The sequence below is a fragment of the Lissotriton vulgaris genome, chromosome 8 (assembly GCF_964263255.1).
Source record: "Lissotriton vulgaris chromosome 8, aLisVul1.2, whole genome shotgun sequence".
In the NCBI taxonomy this organism is placed as follows: Eukaryota; Metazoa; Chordata; class Amphibia; order Caudata; family Salamandridae; genus Lissotriton; species Lissotriton vulgaris.
In genome coordinates this window covers 623,369,950-623,383,705 of record NC_141696.1, presented here as the reverse complement: position 1 = coordinate 623,383,705, position 13,756 = coordinate 623,369,950, and the positions used below count along the sequence as shown (strand labels likewise).

Here is a 13,756-nt window from a genome sequence, read left to right as displayed (position 1 = left end):
GAGGACAGGGTTAATTCAATAACATCATGGGTAGCCCCAGGGTGACTTATTCTCCTTGCTTTGAGAATGTCATCCCTTATGACCGATCTGCACCCTCTGACGTACCGTAGCCAATGAATCGCCTTGTTCGTCAGAGAGTGAACCTCTTCCCTCGGGCACCCGGCCCTACTAACATGCTTGGGGACGCTGGTCATAAATATTTTGTTTGTCAAAAAGTCACCCTTATTGTAAGTCTGACCCCTGCTTTGCACTGTACTAGGATTTGAAGCCACTTGATTCTGAATTATGATGGTGCTGGAGTAGGTTGCCCCTGCCTTCAATCTTGTCACATTTGGTTGGGGAACCCCATCTAAACCAATAGCCCCACTAGGGCCCTTCTGCTTGCTTAAACCGCTCTGTGTTGCTACCTTTTTAACCCCCTCAGGACCAGATCTCTTTATGCTATTAGTTCTAGGGAAACTAGCAGAGCTATTCTCTCTCTCTGTTAAAGAACTTGCCTGAGATGCCTTACTACTTTTGCGATCGCTGTTCGCCGTAGGCTGGCGGACACTTTGGTTTATTTTGGTTGGATAGGCAGCTGCTACCTTTGCAGGACCCCCAATCTGGGGCCAAGATTTGTCGTGGTGTAATAGGGTGGCTACAGTTAAATTAATAATTAGTTTTTTCATTGCGACAATCTCGTCCCTGAGTAGAGAAAGTAGTTTAACAAGATCCCCTATAGTTTCTGGGCATTCATTGGTGCTAGTAACAGAGTCAACATTGTCTACATCAATACGTAAGGGAGAATTGTCTACTCACGCAACATTAGGATTTGAGTCCCCAGGCAGGACCTCTCATAAAACCAAGTATCTGTTGGAGCAGGGAATTGCATCAATGTCAATATCAATATCAATAGCAGCTATGTGAGAGGTTTTACCAGTGTCCACTTCTCCCTCTAGAATACCCTGTTGGCCTTGTGGTGGAGATCTATCAATTGAAGTGAGCGGCCTAGCCGCATGAGTTTTAGCCTGGGTTCGAAACATTTCTGGGATGGTAATAGGTGGGCATATTGCCTCAAGTGTAACAGGCTTCCGTGTCCCCTCCCCGGCGGATGTAACAAGCGCCTCCGCTGGCCCCAAATCAGCAGACAGAATTTCTTGGCAGTCATTCACAATGGCATCAATAGCATCTATACGGCCCATAACACAATTCATGGCGGCGTGTTTTGGCACTCCTTTAGTTTATTGATCTCGAACTGTTTCGGACGAGTGGCTGGCTCGATGGCCCCCCTCCCTCCTTCCATAGTTTTGCATTTCCCCATACCTTCAGATAGTTTTTCTGGACCAGAGCTTTCAGTTGATGATTTTATAAGTGTAAGCAGGCCACAAGCTGTTTCAGAGTACAATGAGTCTCACTTGACATCGTACTAACCGTGGGATAGGTCCAGATGAAGATAGCGTGGCCCGGCCCATCCTCCGTCAAAGCGAGGGCCACAGAGCGCCCTCCCTTTGTCTGGGCTTCGTCCGGCACGTCCCGCGCTGCGGAGGCCGGATGTTGATTTATAGTCGAAGTTCCGGTGGTTGCGTACTCACGCACGGGCTCCTGGGCAATGGAGTCCCGTGCGGCGTGCAGATTGTCCCTCCTCTGCGGTAACAACGCTGGTGGCTGGTGGATTCCAAGCCCCTCCGGGTGCGGCAGAAGTTCTGGTGTCAGTTGCGGAGGACACACGAAGCGGGACCCGTGCCAGTGGGTCCGGTGAGGAGTTTAATAGTGCTGGTGGTTGCGGGGGCGTGGCTCTGCACAGGTGTACTCACGCACGGGCTCCTGGGCAATGGAGTCCCGTGCGGCGTGCAGATTGACCCCTCCTCTGCGGTACCAACGCTGGTGGCTGGTGGATTCCAAGCCCCTCCGGGGACAGCAGAAGGTCTGGTGTCAGTTGCGGAGGACACACGGAGCGGGACCCGTGCCAGCGGGTCCGGCGAGGAGTTTAATAGTGCTGGTGGTTGCGGGGGCGTGGCTCCGCACAGGTGTACTCACACACGGGCTCCTGGGCAATGGAGTCCCGTGCGACGTGCAGATTGACCCCTCCTCTGCGGTATCAAAGCTGGTGGCTGGTGGATTCCAAGCCCCTCCGGGACGGCAGAAGGTCTGGTGTCAGTTGTGGAGGACACACGAAGTGGGACCCGCGGCAGCGCGTCCGGCGAGAAGTTTAATAGTGCTGGTGGTTGCGGGGGCGTGGCTCCGCACAGGTGTACTCACGCACGGGCTCCTGGGCAATGGAGTCCCGTGCGACGTACAGATTGACCCCTCCTCTGCGGTAACAAAGCTGGTGGCTGGTGGATTCCAAGCCCCTCCGGGACGGCAGAAGGTCTGGTGTCAGTTGCGGAGGACACATGAAGCGGGACCCGTGCAAGCGGGTCCGGCGAGGAGTTTAATAGTGCTGGTGGTTGCGGGGCGTGGCTCCGCACAGGTGTACTCACGCACGGGCTCCTGGGCAATGGAGTCCCGTGCGGCGTGCAGATTGACCCCTCCTCTGCGGTACCAACGCTGGTGGCTGGTGGATTCCAAGCCCCTCCGCGGACGGCAGAAGGTCTGGTGTCAGTTGCGGAGGACACACGAAGCGGGACCCGTGCCAGCGGGTCCGGCGAGGAGTTTAATAGTGCTGGTGGTTGCGGGGGCGTGGCTCCGCACAGGTGTACTCACGCACGGGCTCCTGGGCAATGGAGTCCCGTGCGACGTGCAGATTGACCCCTCCTCTGCGGTAACAAAGCTGGTGGCTGGTGGATTCCAAGCCCCTCCGGGACAGCAGAAGGTCTGGCGTCAGTTGCGGAGGACACATGAAGCGGGACCCGTGTTAGCGGGTCCGGCGAGGAGTTTAATAGTGCCGGTGGTTGCGGGGCGCGGCTCCGCACAGGTGTACTCACGCACGGGCTCCTAGGCAATGGAGTCCCATGCGGCGTGCAGATTGACACCTCCTCTGCGGTAACAACGCTGGTAGCTGGTGGATTCCAAGCCCCTCCACGGGCGGCAGAAGGTCTGGTGTCAATTGTGTAGTGGAGAAGTGTGGCTTAATGCTTAGAGCGGCAGACCTTGATGCAGAACGCTGGCCAGGGACCAGGGTTTGATTCCCGCCTCGGCAGGTTTCGGGCTTAAATTCCTCTGACCGGATATTCTCGCCTCAGTGCCGATTCTAAGCATGGGTCCCACGCTGCAACTCTGGGCAATAGCTTGCTTAGTCTCCACAAAGGCCCCCTGATACACAAGGGATGCCTGGTTTCACCATGGGATGCCCAGGAGTGGACACCCCACAAGGAAAAGCCAGGAGGGGTTCCCTTGTGGTAGGAGTACAAGCGCCGGGATGCCTCCGGGTCACTGTTCGCGCTATACAAATACGCCACATTTACATTTTACAATTGCGGAGGACACACGAAGCGGGACCCGTGCCAGCGGGTCCGGCGAGGCGTTTAATAGTGCTGGTGGTTGCGGGGGCGTGTCTCCGCACAGGTGTACTCACGCACGGGCTCCTGGGCAATGGACTCCCGTGCGGCGTGCAGATTGACCCCTCCTCTGCGGTAACAGCGCTGGTGGCTTGGGGATTCCAAGCCCCTCGGGGGCGGCAGAAGGTCTGGTGTCAGTTGCGGAGGACACACGAAGCGGGACGCGCGCCAGCGCGTCCGGTGAAGAGTTTAATAGTGCTGGTGGTTGCGGGGGCGTGGCTCCGCTCAGGTGTACTCACGCACGGGCTCCTGGGCAATGGAGTCCCGTGCGGCGTGCAGATTGTCCCTCCTCTGCGGTAACAACGCTGGTGGCTGGTGGATTCCAAGCCCCTCCAGGGGCGGCAGAAGTTCTGGTGTCAGTTGCGAAGGACACACGAAGCGGGACCCGCGCCAGCGGGTCCGGCGAGGAGTTTAATAGTGCTGGTGGTTGCGGGTGCGTGGCTCCGCACAGGAGTACTCACACACGGGCTCCTGGGCAATGGAGTCCCGTGCGGCGTGCAGATTGATCCCTCCACTGCGGTAACAACGCTGGTGGCTGGTGGATTCCAAGCCTCTCCGGGGGCGACAGAAGGTCTGGTGTCAGTTGCGGAGGGCACACGAAGCGTGACCCCTATATGTTATCAAAATGCTACAAACATCTTGCAGCTCAGTGGCAGACACTTTACTAACATTAACTTACCTGTTACCTGTTACCTGTTACCTGTTACCTCTTACCTCTTACCTCTTACCTGTCAGCCAATAGCTGCCGTACCTGTGACTGGAAACTGATAGAAAAGAGGTTCATTCAGATAGCATTAAAGGACTAAATTGAAAAACTGGCAAGGCCTTTAGTCTACAGACTGAAATAAAATCTTACCATTTTAAAGTAATTTGCACTGGGTGAAATCAATAGGTCTTTCTACAAAAAGATTTATTTTTAATTTTTCATGCAAATTCGTGCTAAAGTACAGACACCGTTGTCAAAACAGCTGTTTTTTTCAAAGTCAATCAGAGCAGAGAAACATTTGAAACATTTTACTTCTGTTGTTGTGGTATGATGTCTTGATTCTTTTCGTGCCTTCTGGTGAAGCACTTACATTATATTTGTGAGTGTGTGTACTATACATTGCTGTTCTGCAGATGTTCACTAGGCCCATAGTGGGCATAGAATAGCCCCAACAACTAAAGATACATTCTAAAACATAAAAGGGAAACCAAGTATAAAAAAGGCATACCTTTTATAGCAAAATAATGTGCACACATATTCTAATCTTCTGCTGAGAAGAGCATTATATGTCTTACACAAGGTATTTCACTCTGAGAGTTACAAGGAAAGATTTGAATAAAATGATGTTCGTAGGCATTCGTGCAATACAGTATTGTATTTGCTGGTGGATAATATTTTCATTAGGTATGTTGAATGCATGGTATATACATTCTAAAGAAATGTTTATATATTTTGCAGCTTTTGAATCTCTCTTCTATTGTGTGTTAAAATAACAAAGAGTCACAATAAAAATGCCATTGTTCATAATTTGAGGGCCCTGATTTTAGATCACCTTCATGAATTACATAGAAGATATATAACTGTTAACTGTGCAATGTGGAATACTTTTGCCATTGAGGAGTTCTAATGATGTCTTAAACCACAAGGCTGAAAGTCAGTAGTTTATAAATGTCACCAGAAGACTGAGGTCCCGATTCACTAAGGTAAACAGAGATGAAAGTCTAACTCTACGACTTTCAGTATTTGCAAAGGGCATTTATGTGTAGTAAAGTTAGACTTTTGTATCTGTTAAATTTGAGTGTTCATCTTAAACTTAACTGAGACCAAAACTAAGACAAAAGTCTAACTTTACTACTCATAAATGCCTTTTGTGAACACAGAAAGTCGTAGAGTTAGACTTTCATCTCAGTTTACCTTTGTGAATCGGGCCTAACAATAGCAGTATTGCACCATATTACAGATTATAACCTTTATGTATTTTTTATATTTCATGCTTATTTTGAAGTAGTTACATTGAAAATATATTTTCTTTGAAGTGCAGCTAACAATGGGCACTGATTGCAACTAAAATATTTTGGTTTAGTTTACCATTCTTGAATTATAAAAAAAAATGGCATCTGTGAGGGTAGTGGATTTGTGTGATTCTGTGGCTGCAGTGTTTAATACTTAGTAAAGGATTTTTCTGCATTTGTCACACAATTTGCAACATTTGCAGATTTCACCAAAAATGTTGCTCCTAGCTCAAGTGGATGAAAATAATACTGAATACAGAATGTGCCACATAATTTATTTTTTTTTGCTGCATAATATATAAATAACGGTGCTATGTAATGTGGTTTTCCATGCAACATAATCACAGTAGTAGAGAACATGCCACGTAATTAGAAAACGATTTTTACGCATAAATTGGATAACCTTGCTGCATAATCTGGTTCTCTATGATGCATACTCCAAGTAGTGCAACAGTGCTAATGCTCCGATGATTTGGGGGCTGTCATTATGATGACTACATTTGTTTTTCAGCAGGCAACAGTGAGTTTTTCATATTTCACGGTGCCCTTTGATATAGGGGGTTGTCATACAACTGCACTTTGTGCAATAAAAGCACCAAAAGATGTGATACAGTGATTTGTGTTATTTCCCAAACCATAGCACTTACAATGTATATTTTTCATTGTTCTGCACAGATGAAACCTCTCTTGCAAGAATTGGCTTTGTCCTATATCAAAATGACAAATTTTTCAAATCTGAGCGTTTTAAGAGTAAACAGGACTTCAGCAGAAAAATAATCTCGGGCAACATTCCCAGTACTAATTCATACAATGTCGAACTGGCTGTAAGGCGCCAGGTAAGTTCTATTAACCATTATGACTCTCACAGTAAAGTAGAATTTATTTTCAAAGTGAAGCATCATCACAAAACAGAAATCAGCAGAACTTTTAAACCTTGATGCAGGGATAAAAATCTATGTGTTAACATACGAGATAAAGGGGGACGCTACTTGGAGCACGAATAGGATGGTGGCTCTCTTCTGACCTCTAGTATTCTTATGCGAGTCCACTCTACAACTACTCAATATCCCTTCAGAATTACAAGAGGAACTCAATCAAAATGAGCAACAGTTGTTAATGTTTCCGTGGCTTAGATTAGAAGGATTATGCTGAATTTAAGTTGTTCAACCTGGACCACATAACTGGCAGGATGGCGACCCCTAGTCCTGTAAGGCATGGTACACTTAACTGCAAATCCTAATGCTGAGCTGCCACTAATACATTCATGCGGAGCTTCTGTCAGAAACTCTGTTACATTTCAGCGACGGGGGATAATGATGTGGAGACCTGCAATCATAAATCAGCAAGCACGCAAACTGTAACATCAAAGAGCGGCCTCCATAACCTGTGCATTCCACGCACCTGTCTTGATTAGAGCCACACAGCTTATTATTCCACAACATCACCATTATTAGACCCGAAAAATGAATGATTGCTCGATAAAGGCTCCTTCCTGCTCAGTCCTGTGATCAAGTCACAACAAGTACGCTAACCGTAACAAGCATTGGAAATGCAATAGGTCTCGCAATAGAAAAGTTTGTGTTTTTGGTGTTGAAAATGTTTGTTTATTTTTTGCTCAAATTAAAAGTATTATTTAATATATTAGAAATGGCAATATTTTTAAATGTTTCACATGTTACATGTATAGCATTAGTAAAGTTACAATATATAGTTCCCCCCTGTCTTACATGTATTGACCTGACAAATTAATTAAATTTATATTGTTCTGAAATTTTTAATAAATTTTGAAACATTGGTAGTAAATATTTGAACAAGTTGTTGTTGAATTGTTGGACATATTGATGGTGTTGTTGCTGTAAGTGATGTTGTTTTGGCTAAAAGTCATGCAGTGGCGTTTGAATGATGCTGTTGTTGCGCATAGTGATGTGTGGTGCCCCTGAGTGATGCTGTGGTGGTGCTGAGTGATGCTATGTTGTTGCACTAGTTAGAGTGAGTGTGATAGATGGATAGATAGAGGGAGTATGTTAGATAGAGGGAGGGCGATAGATGTTGGACGGTAGAGGGAGAGCGTTAGAGGGAGGGTGATAGAGTGAGGGCGATAGAGTGAGGGAGGGTGATAGAGTGATGGAGGGTGGTAGAGTGATGTTGGGCGACAGAGTGTTTGAGGGCGATAGAGTGAGACAGGGCAATATAGTGAGGGAGGGTGATTGAGTCATGGAAGGGCGATAGAGTGTTTGAGGATGGTAGAGTGATGGAGTATGGTAAAGTTCAAGTTCAAGTTCAAAATTTGTATAGCGCACTACTCACCCAGAGGGTCTCAAGGCGCTTGAGGGAGGGGGGAGTATTTATTTATCGAATATCCAAGTTTTTAGTTGCTTTCTGAAGGAGAGGTGGTTCTGTGTAAGGCGGAGGTGGGTGGGGAGAGAATTCCAGGTTTTGGCCGCTAAGTGGGAGAAGGATCTTCCTCCCATGGTGGATCTGTGGATGCGCGGAACTACGGCGAGGGCTTGATTGGACGATCGTAGTAGTCGAGAGGGGGTGTAGAAGGAAAGACGCGTGTTGAGGCATTCGGGTCCTAGGTCGTAGAGGGCTTTGTGTGCGTGGGTGAGGAGACGGAATGTTATTCTCTTGTTGATAGGGAGCCAATGGAGTTCTTTCAGGTGGCGGGAGATGTGGTCTTGCCGAGGGATATCTAAAATGAGTCTGGCTGAGGCATTTTGGATGCGTTGGAGTTTTTTCTGTAGTTTGGCTGTGGTTCCGGCGTAGAGGGTGTTTCCGTAATCCAGTCGGCTTGTGACCAGTGCGTGGGTGACCGTCTTTCTTGTTATGGTGGGGATCCAGCGGAAGATTTTTTGAGCATTCGTAGGATGTTGAAGCAAGAAGATGAGGCGGCGTTGACTTGTCTGGTCATCAAGAGGGAGGAGTCCAGGATGAAGCCCAGGTTACGTGCATGGTCCGTAGGTATGGGTGCGGTTCCGAGGGCCGGAGGCCACCATGAGTCGTCCCAGGCAGAGGAGGATGGCCCTAGGATGAGGACTTCTGTTTTTTCCGAGTTTAGTTTTAAACGGCTGTTCTTCATCCACTCGGCTACTTCTTTCATTCCTTCGTGTAAGTTGGTTTTGGTGGTGTTTGGGTCTTTGATGAGGGAGAGGATCAGCTGGGTGTCGTCTGCGTAGGAGATGATGTTGAGGTTGTGTTGGGGTGCGATGGAGGCGAGGGGACTCATGTATACGTTGAAGAGGGTAGGACTGAGTGAAGATCCTTGGGGTACGCCGCAGATGACTTCAGTGGCCTCTGATCTAAAAGGGGGGAGGCGGACTCTCTGTGTTCTTCCGGTGAGGAAAGAGATGATCCAGTCCAATGCTTTTCCTTGTATTCCGACGTTGCTGAGACGTTGTATGAGGGTGCTATGACAGACTATGTCAAAGGCTGCGGAGAGGTCAAGTAAGATGAGAGCGACTGTTTCTCCGTTATCCAGTAGTGTTCGGATGTCGTCAGTTGCGGCGATGAGGGCGGTTTCGGTGCTGTGTTTGGCTCGGAATCCGGACTGTGAGGGGTCGAGGGATTTGTTGGATTCGAGGAAGGCGGCGAGTTGAGTGTTGACGGCTTTTTCGATGACTTTGGCAGGGAATGGGAGGAGCGAGATGGGGCGGTAGTTCTTAAGTTCGGTTGGGTCTGCCGTGGGTTTCTTCAGAAGGGCGCTGAGTTCGGCATGTTTCCAGTTTTCTGGGAAGGTAGCGGAGTTGAGGGAACAGTTAATGACATCGCGGAGATGGGGTGCGATGATGGAGTCTGCTTTGTTGAAAATGTGGTGGGGGCATGGGTCGGTTGGTGATCCTGAGTGGATGGAGTTCATCAGGCGGATGGTGTCTTCGGTGGAGAGTGGGTTCCAGGCGCAAAGGATGTTAGAGTGCGGTTTAGGTTCGCAGGTGGGTGGAGTGGACTGGTCTTCGGACTGGTTTTCAAAGCTGTTATGAATTTCGGCGATTTTGTTGTGGAAGAACGAGGCTAGAGAGTCGCAAAGGCCTTGGGAGGGAGTGATGTCGTTAGTGCCAGCGGAGGGGTTAGTGAATTCTTTGACGATGTTGAAAAGTTCCTTGCTGTTTTGGGCATTGTTGTCGAGTCGATCCTTGAATGCTGATTTCTTGGTGGATCGGATCAGTTGATGGTGTTTGCGGGTGGCGTTCTTGAAGGTGGCTAGGTTGTCAGTGGTCGGGTTTTTTCTCCAGGTTTTCTCGAGAGTACGACAGAGCTTCTTGGATATTTTTAGGTCATCGTTGAACCAGGGGGCTTTTTTGCTTCCTTACTTGAATAGATGGATTTTCAAGGGTGCTAGCTCGTCGGCGCTGTGGGTGATCCACTGTGTGAGGTTGGAGGCTGCTTGGTTAGGGTCCGATGAATTGGTGGAGGGGTTTTGGAGAAGCGATATGAAGAGCTGGTCGGTGGAGATTTTGTTCCAATTTGTTCGGGGAATGGGCTGTGGTGGGTTGTGGGTCGTGGACTTTATGTAGTTGAAGTGAACGCAGCTGTGGTCTGTCCAATGGAGAGCTGTGGTGTAATCGAAGGAGATGTGCTTGCTGGAGGTGAAGATAGGGTCAAGCGTGTGTCCGGCTAAGTAGGTGGGGGTGTCAACGAGTTGTTTGAGTCCGAGATTGGCGAGGATGTCCAGAAGGGTGGTGGTGTTGTTGTCGTTTTTCTTTTCCAGGTGAAAGTTGAGGTCTCCTAGTAGAATGTAGTTCTCGGATGGGAGGGCATGTGGGCTGATGACGTCAGCAATGTCTTCGCTGAATTGTGTGCGGGGTCCTGGGGGTCTGTAGATGAGGGTGCCTCTGAGTGTGGTTTTGGGGTCGGTGTGGATCTGGAAGTGAAGGTGTTCGGCGGTAGCGAGGTTATCGTCGGAACTGGTCGTGATGCGGATGGTGTTCTTATGGACAATGGCGATGCCTCCTCCTGTTTGGTTGGTGCGATCTTTTCGGATGATCTTGTAGGTGTCTGGGAGGGCTATGGCGATGTCGGGGGCTGATGAGGCGTTCATCCATGTTTCTGTAAGGAAGGCGACGTCCGGCGATGTAGTGTCAAGTAGGTTCCAGAGTTCAATGGCGTATCTGTGGACCGAGCGGGTGTTGAGCAGGATGCACTTTAGTTGGTTAGTGTCGGAGCTCTGTGTGGAGTTTGTGGATTTGGTGTGGGTCCTGATGCAGTCGAACTTGCAGGAGTGGCAGGTGAAGGGTCCATGGGTGTGTCCTGGTGCGGTTTGGTAGCAGTTTGGGAATTGGCCGGGGTTAAGGGCTGAGAAGGTTGCGGCGTCATATTTTATGCGGGTGGAATGGGTATTGAGGGGGACAGGGGGTATGGCGCTGGGCGCGTTCCAGGCGCGGAAGGGCGTAGACGGGCTTACCTTTGGTACACCTTCGGCGCGCATAGGGCGCAACCGCTGCTCGTGACCACTGCGCGCAGTAGCATCTGTCATATGTGGATAGTGGGGGGTAGGGGCGAGGGAGGATCAGCTGGGAGGCAGGAGCGGGGTGGAGATCCGGGCAGGGAGGCACAACAACAACAAAATGGCAGCAAGCCAAAAGCGAAGCAGGATTGGGGCACAGTCAGTGAAAAAGCGCGATGCAAAGGGCAGTGGCACAGGCACAATCAGGCACAAATCAATTTCACAGGCAGCGCAGCACAATTGTGAATATAGTCAAAGCGCACTTAGGCAATCCAGCGCTACGATACAAAAACGGTGAATAAATTAATTAATAATTATGCACTTAGGCAATCCAGCGCTACGATACAAAAACGATGATTAAATTAATGTATAATTATGCAATCTAGCGCTACGATTCAAATGCGATGTTCAATTTGGCAGTAGCAGCTGTGTGAGCGAGGCGAGGCAGCAGACAGCAGTCTGGCGCTACAATACCAGTGGTGGCAGGCAGATCGGGGAGCATCGTGAGGAGCGACTGCTTCTGTAGGAAACAGGACGGTCACGGCGCTACAACGCGAGAGCGGCGCTTACTGTATCAGTGGGAGGGAGGATCAGCTGGGAGGCGGGAGCGGGGTGGAGATCCGGGCAGGGAGGCACAACAACTACAACAACAAAATGGCAGCAAGCCAAAAGCGAAGCAGGATTGGGGCACAGTCAGCGAAAAAGCGCGATGCAAATGGCAGTGGCACCGGCACAATCAGGCACAAATCAATTTCACAGGCAGCGCAGCACAATTGTGAATATAGTCAAAGCGCACTTAGGCAATCCAGCGCTACTATACAAAAACGGTGATTAAATTAATTAATAATTATGCACTTAGGCAATCCAGCGCTACGATACAAAAATGATGATTAAATTAATTTATAATTATGCAATCTAGCGCTACGATTCAAATGCAATGTTCAATTAGGCAGTAGCAGCTGTGTGAGCGAGGCGAGGCAGCAGACAGCAGTCTGGCGCTACGATACCAGTGGTGGCAGGCAGATTGGGGAGCAGCGTGAGGAGCGACCGCTTCTGTACGAAAAAGGACGGTCATGAAGAGTGATGAAGGTCGATTGAGTGAGGGACGGCGATAGATTGAGGGAGGACGATAGAGTGAGTCATTGAGATAGAGTGATTGATGTTCGTAGAGTGAGTGAGAGAGTTGTAGAGTGAGAGAGGGTGGTATAGTGAGTTATTGCGGTAGAGTGAGTGAGGGCGTTACAGTGAGTGCGCTAGAATGAGGGGGATAGAGTGAGTGTTGTAGAGTGAGTGTTTTTGAGTGTGGGTTGTTGAGTGAGGGTGGTCGAGTGTTAGGGTGAGGTTGGTAGAGTTGTTGATTGAGTGTGGTAGAGTGAGGGCATTAATGTGTTAGGGTGAGGGCGGTAGAGTGGTAGAGTAAGTGGGATAGAGTGATGTTGGTAGATTGGTACAGTGAGTGTGGTAGAGTGGTAGAGTGAGGGTGGTATAGTTGTAGAGTGTGTGAGGCAGAATGTTGGAGTGAGGATGGTAGAGTGAAGGGCGTGAGGGTGGTAGAGAGAGTGTGTTAGAGTGGTAGAGTGAGAGCATTAGAGTGAGTGTGTGAGGGCGGTAGAGAGGTATAGTGTGTGTTGAACAGTGAGTGCATCAGAGCGGTAGAGTAGTAAAGTGAGGGCGGTAGAGTGTGGGAGGTAGAGTGACGGTAGTATATTGCGGGCGTAAGGGAGGTAGATTGATAGCGTGAGGGTGGTAGAGTGAGAGCGGTAAAGTGGGTAGAGTGAGGGTGATAGAGTGGTAGAGGAAGAGCTTTGAGTTGTAGAGTGATGTTTGATAGAGTGATGGTGTGAGGGTAGTAGAGTGATTCAGGTACAGTGAGGGCGTGCAACGGTAGAGTGAGTGCGGTCGAGTGGTAGATTGATGTCTGTACAGTGAGGGTAGTAGAGTAGTAGAGTGAAGGTGTTTCAGTGACAGCAAGATTGATAATGTATTTTTGTTGTGGTTTTTTTTGTTTTTGTTGTTGTTTTTTTGGTGTTTTTTTGAGTGATGTTGTGATGTTGTTGAGTGGTGTTGTGGTGATGCAGTTGTTGTTTATATAGTAAATGTTGTGATGGGTATTGTTAATGTTTATTAGCTGATTGTTTCAGGTATTTTGTGTATTGCTTTATTTAAATATTTTTTGTGTGGTGCTGAATGATGTTGTGTTGGTGCTGAGTGTTGCTGGTGTTGCACAAAGTAATGCTGTTGTGTTGCAGAGTGATGCTGGGCTGGTGCTGAGTGTTGCTGTGGTGTTGTACAGTGGTGTTGTTGTGTTTTTTACTGATGCATGTGCTTTGCTGAGTGTTGCTGTGGTGTAACTGAGTGTTGCTGTCGTGCTGACTTATGTTTTATTGATGGTGACTAATGCTGTATTAGTTGTGAGTGGTGCTGTGCTGTTGCAGACATGTTGATTTGGTGGTGCTGAGTGTTGTTTGAGTGTTGCAGAGTTGAGTTGGTGTGTAGCTGTGATGGTGTCTAATAATGCTGTTGTGTATATGTTTGTTCTTTAGTGTATTATATGTTGTGGAGTTATGCTTGTGTGTGATGTTTTATTGTAATTGTCAGATGTGATGTGTGAGTGTTAGTGTGTTGCATGTATTTTTTTTTACTGTAACATGTGTGTGTATGTATATATTTTTTAAGTATGTGTTCTGTGTGTTAATGTTTTGTGTTGTAACGTTTTTTAATATTTTTTTTTACGTGATTTACGTTTAGTGTTTAGCGCTCTAGATTTTTAGTGTAGTGTGAATGTGTTTGAGGTATGACGTAATCTTTATCCAACCGCAGAGCTACATTTGGTGACGTAGCG

The 13,756-nt window shown here is 48.3% G+C and overlaps 1 protein-coding gene across 3 annotated transcripts in view; it reads left to right on the top strand.

The window, feature by feature from the left end:
- Positions 1-13,756, top strand: part of ADGRG7 (adhesion G protein-coupled receptor G7) — a 1,328,771-nt gene that overhangs the window by 704,243 nt on the left and 610,772 nt on the right. For all 3 annotated transcript variants that reach the window (XM_086934503.1, XM_086934505.1, XM_086934506.1), the window contains exon 9: positions 6,150-6,310. In XM_086934503.1, the coding sequence (XP_086790629.1) occupies positions 6,150-6,310 (161 nt within the window). The remainder of the gene's footprint in view (positions 1-6,149; positions 6,311-13,756) is intronic.